Source organism: Scyliorhinus torazame, chromosome 11 (genome assembly GCF_047496885.1).
Source record: "Scyliorhinus torazame isolate Kashiwa2021f chromosome 11, sScyTor2.1, whole genome shotgun sequence".
In the NCBI taxonomy this organism is placed as follows: domain Eukaryota; kingdom Metazoa; phylum Chordata; class Chondrichthyes; order Carcharhiniformes; family Scyliorhinidae; genus Scyliorhinus; species Scyliorhinus torazame.
This window is the reverse complement of record NC_092717.1, coordinates 182727393-182748807: the sequence shown is the minus strand read 5'-3', so window position 1 is coordinate 182748807 and position 21415 is coordinate 182727393. Positions and strand designations below refer to the sequence as shown.

At 51.4% G+C, this 21415-nt stretch overlaps 1 protein-coding gene across 3 annotated transcripts in view; it reads left to right on the top strand.

Moving 5' to 3' along the window:
* The window catches only part of smarcc1a (SWI/SNF related BAF chromatin remodeling complex subunit C1a), a 288801-nt gene that overhangs the window by 44156 nt on the left and 223230 nt on the right, over nucleotides 1-21415 (top strand). For all 3 annotated transcript variants that reach the window (XM_072468117.1, XM_072468118.1, XM_072468116.1), the window contains exons 3-5: nucleotides 3735-3820; nucleotides 9360-9441; nucleotides 16400-16492. In XM_072468117.1, the coding sequence (XP_072324218.1) occupies nucleotides 3735-3820; nucleotides 9360-9441; nucleotides 16400-16492 (261 nt within the window). The remainder of the gene's footprint in view (nucleotides 1-3734; nucleotides 3821-9359; nucleotides 9442-16399; nucleotides 16493-21415) is intronic.

Genomic DNA, 21415 nt, shown 5'->3' with positions numbered 1-21415 from the left:
GCCCCGCCCGCCCCCTCTCTCGGCCCCGCCCGCCCCCTCTCTCGGCCCCGCCCGCCCCCTCTCTCGGCCCCGCCCGCCCCCTCTCTCGGCCCCGCCCGCCCCCCTCTCTCGGCCCCGCCCGCCCCCTCTCTCGGCCCCGCCCGCCCCCTCTCTCGGCCCCGCCCGTCCCCTCTCTCGGCCCCGCCCGTCCCCTCTCTCGGCCCCGCCCGTCCCCTCTCTCGGCCCCGCCCGTCCCCTCTCTCGGCCCCGCCCGTCCCCTCTCTCGGCCCCGCCCGTCCCCTCTCTCGGCCCCGCCCGTCCCCTCTCTCGGCCCCGCCCGTCCCCTCTCTCGGCCCCGCCCGCCCCCCGCTCGGCCCCGCCCGCCCCCCCGCTCGGCCCCGCCCGCCCCCCCGCTCGGCCCCGCCCGCCCCCCCGCTCGGCCCCGCCCGCCCCCCCGCTCGGCCCCGCCCGCCCCCCCCGCTCGGCCCCGCCCGCCCCCCCGCTCGGCCCCGCCCGCCCCCCCGCTCGGCCCCGCCCGCCCCCCCGCTCGGCCCCGCCCGCCCCCCCGCTCGGCCCCGCCCGCCCCCTCGCTCGGCCCCGCCCGCCCCCTCGCTCGGCCCCGCCCGCCCCCTCGCTCGGCCCCGCCCCCCCTCGGCCTCGCGCCCCGCCCCCCCCCTCGGCCTCGCGCCCCGCCCCCCCCTCGGCCTCGCGCCCCGCCCCCCCCCCCTCGGCCTCGCGCCCGCCCCCCCCCTCGGCCTCGCGCCCCGCCCCCCCCTCGGCCTCGCGCCCCGCCCCCCCCCTCGGCCTCGCGCCCCGCCCCCCCCTCGGCCTCGCGCCCCGCCCCCCCCTCGGCCTCGCGCCCCGCCCCCCCCCTCGGCCTAAGGCCCCGCCCCCTGCCCCTCTCTCGGACCCGCCCCCTGCCCCTCTCTCGGACCCGCCCCCTGCCCCTCTCTCGGACCCGCCCCCTGCCCCTCTCTCTGACCCGCCCCCATTCCCCTTCTCTCGGACCCGCCCCCTCCCCTTCTCTCGGACCCGCCCCCTCTCGGACTCGCTCCCCCTCTCTCGGACCCGCCCCCTCTCTGACTCGCTCCCCCTCTCTCGGACCCGCCCCCCCCCCTCCCCCTCTCTCGGACCTGCCCCCCCCCTCCCCCTCTCTCGGACCCGCCCCGCCTCCTCCTCTCTCGGACCCGCCTCCCCCTCTCTCGGACCCGCCCCCCTCTCCCTCTCTCGGACCCGCCGCCCCTATGGCCCCCCCCTCGGACCCGCCCCCTCTCTCTCGGAACCGCCCCTCTCTCGGACCCGCCACCTTTGGCCCTGCCCCTCTTGGCCCTGCCCCTGTCGGCCCTGCTCCCTTGGTTCCGCCCACTCCTTTGGCCCCACCCCTCCCCTTCAGCCCCACCCCCCTTCCCGCTCTCTCTCTCTTCTCCTTTTCTTCCACCCACCATAATAATCAACAGATGCGAGTCTAGGGACAGAATGTTTGCCAACAGCCACCCAGTTTCTATTACTATGCTAGTCCCACTTGCCTGCATTTGACTCATATTCCTCCATACCCACCCTGCCCATGTAACTGTCCAACTGCTTTTTGAAAGACAAAATCGTACCCGCCTTTACCACTACCTCTGGCACCCCGTTCCAGATGCTCACCACCCTCTGTGTGAAGAAATTTCCCCTCTGGTCTCTTTTGTATCTCTCCCCTCTCACCTTAAACCTATGATGACTATCTACCTTATCTATGCTCCTCATTCTTTTATAGACCTCTATAAGATGACTCCTAAGCCTTCTACGCTCCAGGGAAAAAAGTCCCAGCCTCTCCTTATAACTCAGATCATCAAGTCCTGGTAGCATTCTCGTAAATCTCTTCTGCACTTATTCTCGTTTGACAATATTCTCTCCTATAATAGGGTGACCAGAACTGAACACAGTATTCCATGTGTGGTCTCAGCAATGTCTTGTACAACTTCATCAAGACATCCCAACTCCTGTATTCGATATTCTGACCAATAAAACCTAGCATGTTGAATGCCTTCATCACCTTGTCCATCTGCGACTCCACCTTCATGGAGTTTTGAACATTTGTTCTGTAACTCTCCCCAACTCCCTGCCGCTAACTGAGTGGGTCCTGCCGTGATTTGATCTACCAAAATGCATCACCTCCGATTTATTGGTCAATTCAGATTTCTCATCCACCATCCGGGCTGCCTCAAGTTGGCTGCTGCTTTCCCCCTCCAAACATCTCCACCAACAAGGAACCTTCAACATCAGCCACTCCCTCCTCGCCTCGCCCTCACCCCTCCCAACCCAAGCCTAAACCAGAAAAAATAAACCCCCCACTCCATGACTTCACTTCCTTTAACTAGCAAACACTGCTAGCGTGGTCGTTCCAACCTGAGACAAAGGACACGCTTCCTGCCCCACCCCCCCCATTATTTTGATTCCCTCAACTGCAGCTCCTCGCAGTCCACATCCGTTCTCCCAGTTGCTTCACCTCCTCGCATCTGTTCTGGTGATGCCACTTTCCAAGACAGTGCTGTTGACATGTCTTCATTCTTTGTTAATCATGGTTTCCCACCCACCGTGGTTGATGGGGCTCTCATCTATGTCTGACCCATCTCCCAAACCTCTGCTCTCACTCCCTCCGTGAACCAGGAGAGGGTCCCCCTTGTCCTCACTTTCATCCTACCAGCCTCCGCATTCTAAGAAGGATCCTATGCCAGTTCTGTCAACTCCAGCATGATGCACCCACCAAACACGTCTTCCCCTCACTCTCCCAGTCGGCATTCCACAGTGACTGTTCCCTCTGGGATACCTTGCCCCACTCCTCCATCACCCTGAAATCTCACCCTCTTCCTGTAGCACCTTCCCATGCAATTGAAGTAGATGTAACACCTGCTCCTTTACCCCCTTCTGCTCACTACCCAACGGCCTAAACACTTCACGTGCATCTCCTTCAATCTGGTCCTTTGCATTTGCTGCTCCCAATGTGGTCTACTCTGCATTGGAGAGACTAAACACAGACTGGGTGACCACTGTGTAGAATACCTTCAGCCTGTCAGCAAGCAAAGCCCCAGACTTTCCTGTTGCTTACCATTTCAGCTCACCGTCCTGCTCAAATATCCACATCAGCCCTTGACCTGCTACAGTGTTCCATTGAAGACCAGTGCAAACTGGAGGAACAGCATCTCCCTCTTGCAATTAAACATATTTCAGCTTTCCGGACATAACACGAGTTCAACAACTTCCGACTGTGAACTCTCTCTTCCACCGTCCCCTCACCGTTGTTTTGTTGTTGTTCCTTCCTTGTCCTCGTCCTCCTCTTTCTCTCTCTCTCTCTCTCTCTCTCTCTCTCTCTCTCTCTTCCCCCCCCCCCCCACAACTTGGGCTATCTGTTCCCTGTTCTTGTCCTATGATATCCTTACCGTTGTTCTGCCAGCCCCATGCTCCATTCACCCCCCCCCCCCCCCCATTTCCAGTGTTCTCCAGCTTTGACAAAGAGTCATCCAGACTCTACGTTAGCTCCCTTCTCTCTCCACAGATGCTGTCAGACCTGCTGAGATTGTCCAGTATTTTCCGTTTCTGTTTTCGATTCCAGCATCCGCAGTAATTTGCTTTTATTTTTATTATCCGAGAAGTGGATAATGGTGCAGAGGGATGGTTGTTTTTCTTGTCAGATATGTTATTGGAGTCCATAGTGAAAGCTCTTTGAAGAACGGTACATGACCCATGTTGAAGTTTTATTTTTCTTTTAAATATAGGCAAAATGCTTCCTTGATTTTAAGGCCGGGGGACCCTTGGGCCATATCCTTGGTGCTGCTTACAAATTCAAGAGTGAACAGGGATGGTAAGTCTGTGAAGAATTTGTACTCAAAATTGATGACGGAGGTGTAGATTTAGAACTGCTGTAGAATTTTGCAATAATCTTGATAAGTCACATTATTTTTGTCTGATTAGTTCTTCAGAGGAGTATTTTCACTATTTTAAATGGCGGCACAGTGGTTTAAACTGCTGCGTCACAGCACCAGGGGCCCTGGTTCAATTCTGGTTTTGGGTGACTTTCTGTCTGTGTGGAGCTTATACTTTCTCCTCATGTCTGTGTGGTTTCCTCCGGGTGCTCCGGTTTCCTCCCGCAGTCTAAAGATGTGCAGCTTAGGTGGATTGGCCATTTTAAATTGCCCCTTAGTGTCCAAAAGGTTAGGTGGGGTTACGGGGAGAGGGTGGGGCCTGGGTTTGTGCTGAGTATCCTCCTGCACTATATGGTTCTGCACTTTCGGGATTCTGTGCTCTAGTGTGTTCTAAACATGCCATATAAGTGCTAGGTGTGCAAATCGCCTTGTACACCAGTGTGAACGAATTTTGAATGTCACTGGCATTTTGACAAGTGAGGGAATGGGAATTTACAGGTGGTGGTCTTGCCATGCGTCTGCTGCCCTTGTCCTAGGTGGTCGAGGTCGCAATGTAATCCAATTCTCGAAAATGCATAATGAATGACGCCCATGAATTGTAGAACCCCTCCATCTTTCCCCTCAGTTCAAATTTGACCGTCTCAAGTCAAGAATTCCAGCAGGTCCCCCACACCATGCCAGGCCACAGGGTGGAGAGGTTGATCTCCATCCCAACAGGATCTGCCTTCAGCTGATCAACAAGGTGTACGAGGCTACAATATCTGCCTCCGCACCCGTTTCCAAACCCGGCTGGCCCGACACCCTGAATGGGGCCTCCCGAGGGCCCGGGTCCAGTTTCACAGGCACCACTTTGAGATCACCGTAAAAACCTCCGTCCAGTAATCCTCCAGCTTTGGACAGGTCGAAACATGAACATATGTCCCCCCGCAATGCTCATACACATCTACCCCCGCCAAGAGCCGGCTCATCCTCGCCCCAACCTCGCGCACGAGGTGAAGGCATTCACCCTTCGGAGCACCTCACACCAGAACCCCTCCTCCACACCCTCTCTAACTCTTCCTCCCACCTTGCATTGATCCCATCCAGCGGTGCCTTCTCCTCTTCCAAAATAGCTCTGTAAACCACCGACACTCGCCCTATCGTCAGCACCTCCTCCAACAATATTGAGGCCGGCTCTATCGGGAAGCTCTGTATCTCCTTTCTGGCAAAGTCTCGAACCTGCAATTATCTAAAATTTTCTCCTGCTCCAGCCCATGCTTCGCTCCCAACTCCTTCAATCCTGCAAACCGACCCTCCAGAAACAAATCTTTTAGTGTCCTAATTTCATTCTCCTCCTATCTCCGAAACTTTCCATCCCACTGCCTTGGCTCAAATCTATGGTTCCCCTGAATCGGCATTTCCCTTGACCTGCCCCCAACCTGAAGTGCTGGCAAAACTGCCTCCAAATTCTCAGCAGAGCTATTACTACTGGACTCCCTGAGTATTTCCCCGGGGCCGTCGGGAGCGGCGCTGTTGCTAGCGCCTTCAATCCCGACCCCCTACACAAACTCTTCCATTCTGACCCACTGGGAGTCAACCCCTCTGGCCCAGCTCCATACCTTCTCCACATTTGCTGCCCAGTAATAATATATCCGGTTCAGAAGACCCAAACTGCCTGCCTGCCTTCCTCTTTGGTAGCACCTTTCTAATTCTGGCCACATTCCCTCCCCATATGAACAAGGTAATAATCCCTTCAACCTCTCCCTTCCCTCCCCATATGAACGAGGTAATCATCCCTTCAACCTCCCACCCCCCTTGCTCGCCTCGAAGGCCCAACGAAACCTGCTAACCAGGCTCCAATGTCCACAGCCCTCCTCACACCTCGCCTCCGTTCACTAGCTAACTTTAGTTAGCTAGTGCGGGTGCCCTCCCCCAAGGCATACCATCCCCTCCCACTCAGTCACAGAAGAAAAACAGTATAACCCATACAATTCAATAAAATAACATACAGCCGGTGCAACAAAAAAAAAAGGAACAAAAATGCCAATCAAACCAAACAAAAACTTAAACTCTACAACAAATGTGAAGTCAAGGAAGTTACAATACAGGTCAATGAAAAGAAAATTAGAACTTTTATACATTTTCCAGCTCCCTAATCACAGTCCACGATCTCTCTTCCAGCCCCACTCGTCACTTCTGTCCCAAGCCTTCTGCCTTCACGAACGTCTCAGCTGCCTCCACCGTTTCAAAATGAAAATCTTTGGTGTTGTACGTCACCCTCACCTTCGCCGGGTATACCAGACCAAATCACAGCCCCTTGTTGTACAGTGCCGCCTTCACTCGGCCGAATGCCACTCGTCTCTTCGCCAACTCCACTGTCAAGTCCCGGTAAATCCGAACTCTAGCACCAGCCCACTGCACCTCCCACTTCTGCTGAGCCCAGCTTAACACCTTCTCCTTCACATGGTATTTATGGAATCAGATAATTACTGCTCTTGGCAGCACATTTACTTAGGGTTTCGGCCGTAACGACCGATGAGCTCGGTCCAGTTCATACTGGGAAGGGGTTTCACCCTCCCCATCAATTCTGCCAGCATCTTTGTGAAGTACTCTGTTGGCTTCGAGCCCTCTGTCCCTTCGGGCAAGCCCGCAATCCCCAGATTGCGGAGTCCTCTGTTGACCTCCACTACCCTGTGCAGCTCGTCCCCCATCGAGGTTAGCTGGTCGCTGTGCTGCGACACGGCCTCCTCCGCTTCCTTTATTTTTTCACCTTGTTCTCTCACCTCAACCGGTGTCTTTGCCAGAGCTACTCACCGGGGCGATTGCCTCCTCCACCAATGATTTCAGTGCGACCGCCATCTCCTTCCTCAACGCCTCCATGTGCTTCGCAAACTGCTTCTCCAGCTCCACAGCCATCACCTCGGTCCTCGTTTCCACCGTAAGTAGTATGGCCCCACCACGCGGTCTGACATCCGTCAACTTGTCAAGGCTTTTGCTAGTTCTCTCATTCGGTGGCGAACCCGTGTTTCCTCCCTTCACAGCTATTTCTGGCATCCTTTAACAACTTATTATTTTTTCCCTTCGTTCTTCAATCCTAAAATAAATGAATATTTAAAAAAAAAAAAAAAATACACCCCAAAAAATTTTAAATCCAAAAATCCGGGACCAGTCTTCTAACTTCTCAATGATCCATTTTCAGCGGGAGCCACCCGATATGCTCTGATCCCCCTCTACATTGTGTCCTGGATTCGGGCCTCGCCTCGTGTAGAGCTCCGCTCCTGCCTCTCACTTCGGCTTGATGCCCCCAGCTCCGGCTGCCAGAAACCCCTGCAGGGCTCCTCACCGGCTCCAAACCACCCGACCCAGCACCCATCCCTCGGGCCCCAAAGGTTGAAGAAATTTGATTTATAAAAAACAACGGGGAAAGACCGGGATATCGCGGATTGGTGGGGGCCTCTTATTCATGCGGCTGCTCCGCTTGCTCGCCTAGATGGAAGCATAACATTGCTTTGAGATGTTGATATTGTGACAAGGCAAAATTATGGCAAATTAATTTCCGTGGAGTAAATATGAGGCCATTCACTTTGGACCTGGAGCAGAACAGGGTGCTTTCTAAATGTAGAAAGACTCAAACCCGTGAGGGTCCGCTGAGACTTGTGGTCCTAGTACATACATAATTTAAATATTGTGGGCATATACAGATGAAACAATGAACAAAGCTGAAGAAATGCTGACATTTGTCTACAGGATTAGAATGCAAGGGAATAGAAGTCATGTTTCAACTATACAAGGTCTAGTTAAACCACACCGCTTAAAAGTTTTTTTTAAAGAGTACCCAATTTTCTTTTTCCAATTGAGGGGCAATTTAGCGTGGCCAATCCACCCATCCTGCACATCTTTTTGGCTTGTGAGTGTGAGACCCATGCAGACACTGGGAGAATGTGCAGACTTCAAACTGACAGTGACCCAGGGCCGGTAACGCCTGGGTCCTCGGTACCATGAGGCAGTGCTAACCACTGTGCCGCCCTTGGTTAAACCACACTTTGAGTATTGTGGTAGGTTCTGGGGTCCACACCCGAAGACCGATGTGTTGGCCTTGGCAGGCAGTGCGCTGTAGTTCTATTGAAATTTAACTCTGGGAGTTGAAGTGTAAACTACAAGAAGTGAGTTAACCAAGTGCATTGTATTCCTTGGAATTTAGAAGGTTCAGGATGGTGGTGGTAGTTTTCAGCATATGAGGGAAATGCTACCAGTTGACATTCTCTGTCGTGACCCAAAAGAGGAACAGCGGGTTAGGCAATTTAGCATTTTCAGCATGTTCTGCCATATATTGAGATCATGTTTAATTTGGGGTCTTTGCTTCATATTCCTTAATACCTTTTGGTAAGCAAAAATAATCTATTGATCTTGGTTTCAAATTAATTACCATGTATGTCAGAGAGCTGTACACGTTATCACTCTTTGCATGAAGAAGTGTTTGCTAATTTCACTACAGAAAAGTCTGGCTCTAACAGCAGATTGTGATCCCAATCCTAGAGTCCCCAACTAAAACAGATTTTTCTCAATCGACCCGTGTTCCTCTTAATATCTTAAACTTACCGAATTCAAGTGAATAAAAGCCCAGCTTTATGATTCTACTCTGCCTATGCTGCACTCCCTCTATAGTCAACAAACCCGTTCCAGCTGCAGCATCTATCTACAATAGATTTCAATGCAGAAACGATTATGAAAATAAAAGAAATACTACATTACAGTTAATGATCTCCTCTGATAAGGTAAAGGGAGGCTATGAGATGGCGAGGTTGGTGGAGTTTCACAACCGATTGCCATTGCTTCTTCAGCTGTTGTTGCAGTTGGCAGATGTCTATTTTCAAGAGGGAGAGTGATGTGGTAATCAGGAGATTTAATCATGGATGATTCTTTTTGGTTTTATCCTTTGTGATAAGGATCAGGGGTGTTGCCAGGTTGGTACTGCCAAGATGCCAAGCTGGCTATATTTTTTCTGGGCAGCCCGGTAGCACAAGTCAATAGCACTGATGCTTCACAGCGCCAGAGTCCCAGGTTCGATTCCCCGCTGGGTCACTGTCTGTACGGAGTCTGCACATCCTCCCCGTGTGTGCGTGGGTTTCCTCCGGGTGCTCCGGTTTCCTCCCACAGTCCAAAGACGTGCAGGTTAGGTGGATTGGCCATGATAAATTGCCGTTAATGGCCAAAAAGGTTAGGAGGGGTTATTGGGTTACGGGGATAGGGTGGAAGTGAGGACTTAAGTGGGTCGGTGCAGACTTGATGTGCCGAATGGCCTCTTTCTGCTTTGCTGCATTGTATGTTCTATGTTCTATGATTGAGTGTGGTTCATCTAGTTAATTAATATTAACTATTTATTTTCATTTGAGGTTTAAAAAATATAGGAATTGGGTATGACTGAAGAGCATAAAGGATAGAATTACAGTTTTTAATTCTAATCTAATGAGTATTCTAAGACATTGCTCCAATTTCTAGGAGACGATTCGACTTGCAAAATCCATCCAGAATGGACCGTAATGTAGAAATGTTTATGACTATAGAAAAAACACTGGTGCAGGTACGTATGTTGCCTGATATTCTGGTAAAATTGGTGTTCAACCTTTAAATTCTACCCCCTGATTCGGAAGATGGCTTTGGTAGGATGTCATTGTCTGATCAAAAGTTTTGCATCCGGACTTGAGCACAAAATAGAGGTGCTACTGCGATACCAAGGGATGCTGCTTTGTCAGAGCTGTATTCTTACAACTGTAATGTTAAACATGAGCACAATGCCTATGCTTTTCTGTCCAGGACTTAAGTTCTTATGCGAGGGGAGTTCTCTTGCAGCCTTCTTTGACACACCCGACTTCAAACAATCAATACTTGACCAGCAATTTTGTCATTTTAGCTGTCTTGGTGTTCAATGCAGTTCATTTGGAGCATGGGAAATGTAAATAAATGGACCAATTTTTAAAGTTGTTGATATAACTCCATCAATGGTCTTGCTTTGTATTTGTTGACTGCACTGAGCACCTTCAACTGCATTTTTTCTTAATATTTTTCCCCCAGTTTTCTTTTCTCTTTTTCTTGCTGATTTCCCTGCTGGTATTATTCCTCTTGTAGTGGTCGTTCCCAGGAAATTACTGAAAAGATAAACAAATCATGTATTATCCTTTTTAAAAAAAATATATATATTTTATTCAAGATTTTTTGGCCAAACATAACAGTACGTAGTGTTTCTTTTAAACAACAATAAAGCAATATAAATAACAATGGCCAGTTCCTCTCCCCCCCCCCCCCCCCCCCCCCCCAGTTGCTGCTGTTGTCTTCTTCTTTTCCATTCCCTCTATCTTTCTGTGAGGTAGTCGACGAACGGTTGCCACCGCCTGGTGAACCCTTGAGCCGAACCCCTTAGTATGAACTTAATCCGTTCTAACTTTATAAACCCTGCCATGTCGTTTATCCAGGTCTCCACACCCGGGGGTTTGGCTTCCTTCCACATTAACAATATCCTGCGCCAGGCTACTAGGGACGCAAAGGCCAAAACATCAGCCTCTCTCGCCTCCTGCACTCCCGGCTCTTCTGCAACCCCAAATATAGCCAACCCCCCAGCTTGGTTCGACCTGGACCCCCACCACCTTCGAAAGCACCTTTGCCACCCCCACCCAAAACCCCTGTAGTGCCGGGCATGACCAGAACATGTGGGTGTGATTCGCTGGGTTTCTCGAGCATCTCGCACACCTATCCTCTATCCCAAAAAATTTACTGAGCTGTGCTCCAGTCATATGCGCCCTGTGTAACACCTTAAATTGTATCAGGCTTAGCCTGGCACACAAGGACGATGAGTTTACCCTACGTAGGGCATCAGCCCACAGCCCCTCCTCAATCTCCTCCCCCAGCTCCTCTTCCCATTTCCCTTTCAGCTCATCTACCATGATCTCCCCCTCGTCCCTCATTTCCCTATATATGTCCGACACCTTACCATCCCCCACCCATGTCTCTGAGATCACTCTATCCTGCACCTCCTGCGTCGGGAGCTGCGGGAATTCCCTCACCTGTTGCCTCGCAAAAGCCCTCAGTTGCATATACCGAAATGCATTCCCTTGGGGCAACTATATTTTTCCGTCAGCGCTCCCAGACTCTCAATCGTCCCATCTACGAACAGATCTCTCAATTGTGCTACCCCTGCTCTTTGCCATGCTCCAAATCCCCCATCCATTCTCCCCGGAACAAACCTATGGTTATTTCTTATCGGGGACCGCACCGAGGCTCCCGTCTTTCCCCTATGCCGTCTCCACTGCCCCCAAATTTTCAATGTAGCCACCACCACCGGGCTTGTGGTGTATTTCTTCGGTGAGAACGGCAACGGTGCCGTCACCATAGCTTGTAGGCTAGTCCCACTGCAGGACGCCCTCTCCAATCTCTTCCACGCCGCTCTCTCCTCTTCTCCCATCCACTTACACACCATTGAAATATTGGCGGCCCAGTAGTACTCACTTAGGCTCGGTAGTGCCAGCCCCCCCCTGTCCCTACTACGCTGCAAAAATCCCTTCCTCACTCTCGGGGTCTTCCCGGCCCACACAAAACTCATAATACTCTTCTCGATTCTTTCGAAAAAAGCCTTCGTGACCACCACCGGGAGGCACTGAAACACAAAAAGGAATCTCGGGAGGACCACCATTTTAACCGCCTGCACCCTCCCTGCCAGTGACAGGGACACCATGTTCCATCTCTTAAAGTCCTCCTCCATCTGTTCCACCAACCGCGTTAAATTAAGCCTATGTAATGCACCCCAATTCTTGGCTATCTGGATCCCCAAGTACCGAAAGTCCCTTGTTACCTTCCTCAACGGTAAATCCTCTATTTCTCTGCTCTGATCCCCTGGATGCACCACAAACAACTCACTTTTCCCCATCTTCAATTTATACCCTGAAAAATCCCCAAACTCCCCAAGTATCCGCATTATCTCTGGCATCCCCTCCGCTGGGTCCACCACAGAAAGCAACAAATTATCCGCATACAGAGATACCCGGTGTTCTTCTCCTCCCCTGAGTACTCCCCTCCACTTCCTGGAACCCCTCAATGCTATGGCCAGGGGCTCAATCGCCAGTGCAAACAATAACGGGGACAGAGGACATCCCTGCCTCGTCCCTCTATGGAGCCGAAAATAATTAGACCCCCGTCCATTCGTGACCACGCTCGCCATCGGGGCCCTATACAGCAACTGTACCCATCTGATATACCCATCTCCAAAGCCAAATCTCCTCCGCACCTCCCACAAATAATCACAGTCCACTCTATCAAATGCTTTCTCGGCATCCATCGCCACCACTATCTCCGCTTCCCCCTCTGGTGGGGGCATCATCATTACCCCTAGCAGCCTCCATATATTTGTATTCAGCTGTCTCCCCTTCACAAACCCAGTTTGGTCCTCATGAACCACCCCCGGGACACAATCCTCTATCCTCGTTGCCATTACCTTGGCCAGAATCTTAGCGTCCACATGCAGGAGGGAAATAGGCCTATAGGACCCGCATTGCAGCGGGTCTTTTTCCTTCTTTAGGAGGAACGATATCGTTGCCTCTGACATAGTCGGGGGCAGCTGCCCCCTTTCCCTCGCCTCATTAAAGGTTCTCATCAGTAGCGGGGCCAGCAAGTCCATATATTTCCGATAGAATTCAACTGGGAATCCGTCTGGCCCCAGGACCTTCCCCGCCTGCATGCTCCCAATCCCTTTCACTACTTCCTCCGTCTCAATCTGTGCTCCCAGTCCCGCCCTCTCCTGCTCCTCCACCTTAGGAAATTCCAGCTGATCCAGAAAGCACATCATTCTCTCCTTCCCATCCGGGGGCTGAGCTTCATATAATCTTTCATAAAATGCCTTGAACACTCCATTCACTCTCTCCGCTCCCTGCTCCATCTCTCCCTCCTCATCTGTCACCCCCCCCCCCCCCCCCCCCCCCATCTCCCTCGCTGCTCCCCTTTTCCTCAGTTGGTGGGCCAGCATCCTGCTCGCCTTCTCCCCATATTCGTACTGTATACCCTGTGCCTTCCTCCATTGTGCCTCTGCATTACCCGTAGTCAACAAGTCAAATTCTACATGTAGCCTTTGCCTTTCCCTGCACAGTCCCTCCTCTGGTGCCTCCGCATATTGTCTGTCCACCCTCAGAAGTTCTTTCAACAACCGCTCCCTTTCCCTACCCTCCTGCTTTCCTTTATGTGCCCTAATAGATATCAGCTCCCCTCTAACCACTGCCTTCAGCGCCTCCCAGACCACTCCCACCTGAATCTCCCCATTATCATTGAGTTCCAAGTACCTTTCAATACACCCCCTCACCCTTAAACACACCCCCTCATCTGCCAATAATCCCATGTCCATTCTCCAGGGTGGACGCTGTTCTTTTTCCTCCCCTATCTCCAGGTCCACCCAATGTGGAGCGTGATCCGAAATAGCTATAGCCGTGTACTCCGTCCCCGTCACCTTCGGGATCAGTGCCCTTCCCAAAACAAAAAAGTCTCTCCGTGAATAAACTTTGTGGACATAGGAGAAAAACAAAAACTCCTTACTCCTAGGTCTACTAAGTCTCCAGGGGTCTACCCCTCCCATCTGCTCCATAAAGTCCTTAAGCACCCTAGCTGCAGCCGGCCTCCTTCCGGTCCTGGACCTCGATCTGTCCAGCCCTGGGTCCAGCACCGTATTAAAATCTCCACCCATTACCAACTTCCCCACCTCTAGGTCCGGGATACGTCCTAACAGACGCCACATAAAGTTGGCATCATCCCAGTTCGGGGCATATACGTTCACTAAGACCACCGCCTCCCCTTGCAATTTGCCACTCACCATCACGTATCTGCCCCCACTATCCGCCACGATGGTCTTTGCCTCAAACATTACCCGCTTCCCCACTAGTATAGCCACCCCCCTGTTTTTTGCGTCTAGCCCCGAATGAAACACCTGCCCCACCCATCCTTTGCTTAGTCTGACCTGGTCTATCAGTTTCAGATGCATCTCCTGCAGCATAACCACACCTGCCTTAAGTTTCTTTAGGTGTGCGAGTACCCGTACCCTCTTTATCGGCCTGTTCAGCCCTCTCACATTCCACGTGATCAGCTGGGTTGGGGGGCTCTTTACCCCCCCCCTTGTCGACTAGCCATCTCCTTTTTCAATCCAGCTCCTCACCCGGTTCCCACGTAGCCGTATCTCCCCCCAACGGCGCCCTCCCGCCCCGACCACCCCACCCCATACCAGCTCCCCCTTCTCCCCAGCAGCAGCAACCCAGTTAAATCCCCCCCGCTAGATCCCTCACTAGCGTAATTGCACCCCCCATGTTGCTCCCAGAAGTCAGCAAACTCTGGCCGACCTCGGCTTCCCCCCGTGACCTCGGCTCCCACTGTGCGAGGCCCCCTCCTTCCTGCTTCCCTGTTCCCGCCATGATTACCATAGCGCGGGAACAAAGCCCGCGCTTCCCATTTGGCCCCGCCCCCAATGGCCGGCGCCCCCAGCTCCTCATCCTCCCTCCCCTCCCCCCCTTTCCCCACGACATGGGGAAGAGAGAAAAGTTACAGGGTCGCAGGATTAACAACTTGGGAAATCATCTCTTCTCCCTTTTCCCCCTCTTCACCCCACATATTCGCCCCACCACTTTGTCCCAAACGTTCTTTTTCTAGCCTGCTTATTCCAGTTTCTCCTCGACAATAAATGTCCACGCCTGTTCTGCCGTTTCAAAGTAGTGGTGTTTCCCTTGATGTGTGACCCACAGTCTTGCCGGCTGCAGCATTCCAAATTTAACCTTCCTTTTGTGCAGCACTGCCTTGGCCCGATTAAAGCTTGCCCTCCTTCTCGCCACCTCCGCACTCCAATCTTGATATACGCGGATCACCGCGTTCTCCCACCTACTGCTCCGAGTTTTCTTTGCCCATCTGAAGACCATCTCTCTGTCCTTGTATCGGAGAAATCTCACCACTATGGCTCGAGGAATTTCTCCAGCCCTCGGTCTTCGCGCCATAACTCGATAGGCTCCCTCCACCTCCAACGGGCCCGTCGGGGCCTCCGATCCCATTAACGAGTGCAGCATCGTGCTCACATATGCCCCGACGTCCGCCCCTTCTGCACCTTCGGGAAGACCAAGAATCCTTAAATTTTTCCTCCTCGCATTATTCTCCAGCACCTCCAGCCTTTCCACACACCTTTTGTGTTGTGCCTCGTGCATCTCTGTCTTCACCACCAGGCCCTGTATGTCGTCCTCATTCTCAGCAGCCTTTGCCTTCACGACCCGAAGCTCCTGCTCCTGGGTCTTTTGCTCCTCCTTTAGCCCTTTAATCGCCTGTAATATCGGGGCCAACATCTCCTTCTTCTTCTCCTTTTTAAGGTCTGCCACGCAACGCCGCAGGAACTCTTGTTGGTCAGGGCCCCATATTAAACTGCCTCCTTCCGACGCCATCTTGCTTTGTGCCTGCCTTCCTGGCCGCTGCTCTAGAGGATCCACCGCAATCCGGCCACTTTCCTCTCCTTTTTCCATCCGTGTCCAGGGGGGATTCCCTTCTGGTTTACCGCACAGTGTTTTTAGCCGTTAAAATTGCCGTTGGGGCTCCTATTAAGAGCCCAAAAGTCCTTTCCACTGGGAGCTGCCGAAACGTGCGACTTAGCTGGTCATCGCCGCACCCGGAAGTCATCATGTATTCTTGATGGTGGCATAGTGGTTACCACTGAAGCCTCGGTGCTGAAGACCTGGGTTCGACCCTGACCTCGGGTCACTGTCCGTGTGGAGTTTGCACATTCTCCCCATGTCTGCGTGGGTCTCACCCCCACAACCCAAAGATGTGCAGGACAGGTGGATTGGCCACGCTAAATTGTCCCTTCCATTTGAAAAAAAAATTGGGTACTCTAAATTTAAAAATAATTATACTTGAGAATCTATGGATGTTGCACACTCTGGGGCGTAATTTCTCCGGCTACTTCAGCTGTCACTTGACATTCACTTGTATTCATGTGGAGGTTACTGGAAAGCAATAACTAGATCTTATTCCCTTTTTCCCATGGACGGGCACAGTCCAATATGTTGTAGAATTTTCTGTCAAACAACTGCACATTGTTTTTCATGACCTGAGTGCTAACAGTCTGTAAGTTGACGTTTGAACTGAAACTTAGTCCTTCACTGCATTTTGGAAAGGGGAAGAAGGACTGCAGTGAATTTAGAGCATGGAGTCAGTAAGATCCAGATAAGATACTCAGCTCAGAGACTACACTTCGTAATGTGGAGGGAAAGGTCGCAAGTGACACCACTGGTCAACCTAAAAGATGAAGAGAACTGACAGCCCTGAGATCATGGGCACTCTTGAACTATATCTGATTTGATTTGTGTATATATGGGAATTTGTATGTGTGAGTGTATTCAGTCTTGAAGTTCTTCTCTCATTTCGTGGCAATTCAGATAATCATGCTCATGTTGACAATGTGTTTGGAAACTGGAGACAACAGAAATGTTGTATACATCCATATTCTCGTACTGCTTTGGTATAACGTGTTTCTTTTGCAGAACAATTGTTTAACAAGACCCATGATCTACCTCCCGTCTGACCTTGACCCAAAGCTGGCAAATAAATGGAAAGACATTGTTAAAAGGCATCAGGTATGCATATTTAGTATCCTGAAGATATTTGATTTAATAAGTGTGCACATGCTCCCTGTGTCATGAATTTTCTTGCATGTTGTGATACTGAACATTTGACAGTCCTCATGTCTCACCAAAATGTAATGTTTGTTTTAATTCGGCGTACATCTCTTTTATTACCACATTGCAATATGTATTTTGCTTGCTTCCTTTTGTCTTCAGACTGTGCCTGCAGAATGTACAAGTGCTTGAATTGTGAAAAAGTGCTTGAATCCTAAAACATCTTCATGACCTATTTATTCCATTCAGACTTCATGGTTCCCAAAAATGTGCTGACGATTTTTTCTTCTTCTTGAGCATCTAATTAAAAATCAATGGTGGCATTTTTTTTTACCACCCGCTTGCAGTGTTTTTTTCCCGAAGTTGGTAGCCTTGCATTTCTAATTGTCTTTATTTTGCTCCGATTAAGTGCGAGAACTCTCATTATCCCCCACGTGTTCTTGGTAATTGGCAGAACACCACGTGGCTGGCTACTTTGAGTGGAAAATAACAATTGGGAACCTTTGGAGTGTGCAGATGCCGTTTAACTGTTTCAATTTATTGTACTCTTACATATTTTCCTGCTTTCAATGTGCTGTGGCTGGGTTGAAGTGCCAATCCTGGACTTCAATGCAAAAATGTAGAATGGCACTCCACTTGAGTACTGAGTGATGCTGTGCTGTCTGAGAGGCTATCTTTTCGAAGAGACCGAGGCCCCATCTGCCCCCTTAATTTTTTTGAAATATTTTTTATTCTTCTCCTTTTTCACATTTTCTCCCAAATTTACACCCACCAACAACAAACAATAATCAGTAACAAATATGTCAATCCCCATATCAATAACAACAATCCCATCCTCTTACCAAACCCCAAACACGAGCCCGCATGTTCACACAAACAAATGACAAAAAGGAATTCGGGATCACCCATAGTCGCCATTAACACACACAGTCACCCACCCGCCCCAACTGATGTTTGATGTTATCCAGTTCTTGAAAGTGCATGATGAATAATGCCCATGAATTGTAGAACCCCTCCAAACTTTTGAAAAAAAATATGTATTTTATTGAAAATTCTTTCCAAACAACAATTTTTTCCCTCTTACAAAGCAAACGTAACAAAGCAAATGTAACAGTAAAGAAATTTTAACAATAAACAAATAACTAAACCCCATAATTGTTTAACATAAACTAAACACCCCCCCCCCCCGGGTTGCTGCTGCAGGTCGTCTGACTTCCCTCTAACGTTCCTCTAGGTATTCGAGAAATGGCTGCCACCGCCTGGTGAACCCTTGAGCCGATCCTCTCAGGGCAAACTTTATCCGCTCCAGTTTAATGAACCCCGCCATATCGTTTACCCAGGCCTCCAGTCCGGGGGGTTTCGCCTCCTTCCACATGAGTAGGATCCTACGCCGGGCTACTAGGGACGCAAAGGCCACAACGTCGGCCTCTTTCGCCTCTTGCACTCCCGGCTCATCCGCAACTCCAAATAGAGCTAGCCCCCAGCCTGGTTTGACCCGGGCCTTCACCACCTTCGAAATCACTCCTGTCACTCCCTTCCAATACCCCTCCAGTGCCGGGCACGCCCAAAACATACGTGCGTGGTTTGCCGGGCTTCCGCCGCACCTCCCACATTTGTCCTCCACTCCAAAGAACCTGCTCAATCTTGCTCCCGTTATGTGTGCTCTATGTAGCACCTTAAATTGAATCAGGCTAAGCCTGGCGCATGAGGAAGAGGAGTTTACCCTGCTTAGGGCATCATCCCACATACCTTCCTCAATCTCCTCCCCTAGCTCTTCTTCCCACTTTCCTTTTAGTTCGCCCACCAACTCCTCCCCCTCTTCCCTCATCTCTCGGTATATCTCTGACACCTTGCCCTCTCCGACCCACACCCCTGAAAGCACTCTGTTCTGAGTCCCCTGTGTCGGGAGCAGCGGATATTCCCTCACCTGTTGTCTAGTAAACGCCCTCACCTGCATATATCTCAGGAAGTTTCCCCGGGGCAACTTATACTTTTCCTCCAATGCTCCCAGGCTCGCAAAAGTCCCATCTATAAATAAATCTCCCACCCTCCTAATTCCCAACTGGTGCCAGCTCTGAAATCCTCCATCCATTCTTCCTGGGGCAAACCTATGGTTGTTCCTGATTGGGGACCCCACCAGGGCTCCCCGCACCCCTCTCTGTCGCCTCCACTGTCCCCAGATATTCAATGTTGCCGCCACCACCGGGTTCGTGGTAAACTTTTTTGGTGAGAACGGTAGCGGCGCCGTCACCAGCGCCTCTAAACTCGTCCCTTTACAGGACTTTCTCTCCAGTCTTTTCCACGCCGCTCCCTCACCCTCCATCATCCATTTACGTATCATTGCCACATTGGCGGCCCAATAGTAATCGCCCAAGTTCGGTAGTGCCAATCCTCCTCTGTCCCTGCTACGCTGAAGGAACCCCCTCCTTACTCTCGGAACTTTCCCTGCCCACACGAAGCTCGTGATGCTCCTGTCTATTTTATTGAAAAAGGTCTTAGTGATTAGTATAGGGAGACATTGAAATACAAATAAGAACCTCGGGAGGACCATCATCTGAATTGCCTGCACCCTGCCCGCCAGCGACAGAGGCTGCATGTCCCACCTCTTGAAGTCCTCCTCCATCTGTTCTACCAGCCGTGTCAGATTAAGTCTGTGCAAGGTTCCCCAGCTCCTAGCGATCTGAATCCCCAGGTATCGGAAGTTTCTTTCCACTTTCCTTAGAGGCAGGCCTTCTATCTCTCTACTCTGGTCCCCTGGATGTATCACAAATAATTCACTCTTCCCCATGTTTAGCCTATACCCCGAGAAATCCCCGAACTCCCTCAACATTCGCATAACCTCTATCATCCCCCCCCCCGCTGGGTCTGACACGTATAACAATAGGTCATCTGCGTATAGCGAGACTCGTTCTTCTCGCCCTCTCATCACCCCTCTCCATTTCCTGGAGTCTCTCAAGGCCATGGCCAAAGGTTCAATTGCCAACGTGAACAACAATGGAGACAGCGGGCATCCCTGTCTTGTTCCCCTATATAGTCGGAAATACTCCGATCTTTGTCGACCCGTAACTACACTTGCCGTTGGGGCCCCATAAAGAAGTTTGACCCAGCTAATAAATCCGTTCCCGAACCCAAACCTCCTTAACACCTCCCATAAATACTCCCACTCCACCCTATCAAATGCCTTCTCTGCATCCATTGCCGCCACTATCTCTGTCTCCCCCTCCACTGGGGGCATCATTATCACCCCTAATAGCCGTCGCACGTTAACATTCAGTTGTCTCCCTTTTACGAACCCTGTCTGGTCTTCGTGCACCACCCCCGGGACACAGTCCTCTATCCTTGATGCCAGTACCTTTGCCAGCAATTTGGCGTCCACGTTCAATAATGAAATAGGTCTATAGGACCCGCACTGCAGCGGATCTTTATCCCGCTTCAAAATTAGCGATATCGTCGCCTCCGACATTGTCGGGGGTAAAGTCCCTCCTTCCCTGGCCTCATTGAACGTCCTCGCCATCAACGGGGCCAACAAGTCCACATATTTTCTGTAAAATTCCACCGGGAACCCGTCTGGTCCCGGAGCCTTCCCTGCTTGCATGCTCCCCAGTCCCTTAATAACCTCGTCCACCCCAATCGGTGCCCCCAGGCCTACCACTTCCTGCTCCTCCACCCTCTGGAACCTCAATTGATCCAGGAACTGCCGCATCCCCTCCTCTCCCTCTGGGGGTTGAGACCTATACAGTCCCTCATAGAAGGTCTTGAACACCTCATTTATGTTTCCTGCTCTTCGCACCGTGTCTCCCTTTTCGTCTCTAATTCCCCCTATCTCCCTCGCTGCTGACCTCTTTCGCAACTGATGAGCCAGCAGGCGACTAGCCTTTTCCCCATATTTATACCTCCTTCCCTGTGCCTTCCTCCACAGCACCTCTGCCTTTCTGGTGGTCAGGAGGTCAAACTCCGTCTGGAGTCGTCTCCTCTCCCTGTACAGTCCCTCCTCCGGGGTCTCTGCAAATTCCCTATCCACCCTTAAAATCTCCCCCAGTAATCTTTCCCTTTCCTTGGCCTCTGTTTTCCCTTTGTGGGCCCCAATGGAGATCAGCTCTCCTCTGACCACCGCTTTTAGTGCTTCCCATACCACTCACAGGGACCTCGCCGTCGTCATTGACCTCCAGGTATCTCGATACACCCCCGCACTCTTGCACACACTCCCTCATCCGCCATCAATCCTACATCTAATCGCCAGAGTGCTCTCTGCTCCCTTTCCTCTCCTAGTTCCAGGTCCACCCAGTGTGGGGCATGGTCCGAAACCGCTATGGCTGAATACTCAGCTTCTTCCACCCTAGAGATCAACGACCTTCCCAAAACAAAAAAATCTATCCGGGAGTACACTTTATGGACATGGGAGAAGAAGGAGAACTCCCTAGCCCTAGGTCTAAGAAATCGCCATGGATCCACCCCCCCCCCCCCCCCCCCCCCATTTGGTCCATAAACCCCTTAAGTACCTTGGCCGCTGCCGGCCTTCTTCCGGTCCTTGAGCTGAATCTATCTAGCCCCGGGTCCAGCACTGTATTAAAGTCCCCTCCTAAAATCAAGTTTCCTACCTCCAGGTCTGGTATACGCCCCAGCATCCGTCTCATAAATCCCGCATCGTCCCAGTTTGGGGCATACACATTAACCAACACGACCTCCATTCCCTCCAGCCTGCCACTCACCATTACATATCTACCTCCGCTATCTGCTACGATGTTCTTTGCTTCAAATGCTACCCGTTTCCCCACCAATATGGCCACCACTCTGTTCTTTGTGTCTAGTCCTGAGTGGAACACCTGTCCCACCCATCCTTTCCTTAACCTAACTTGGTCCGCCACCTTCAGGTGCGTCTCT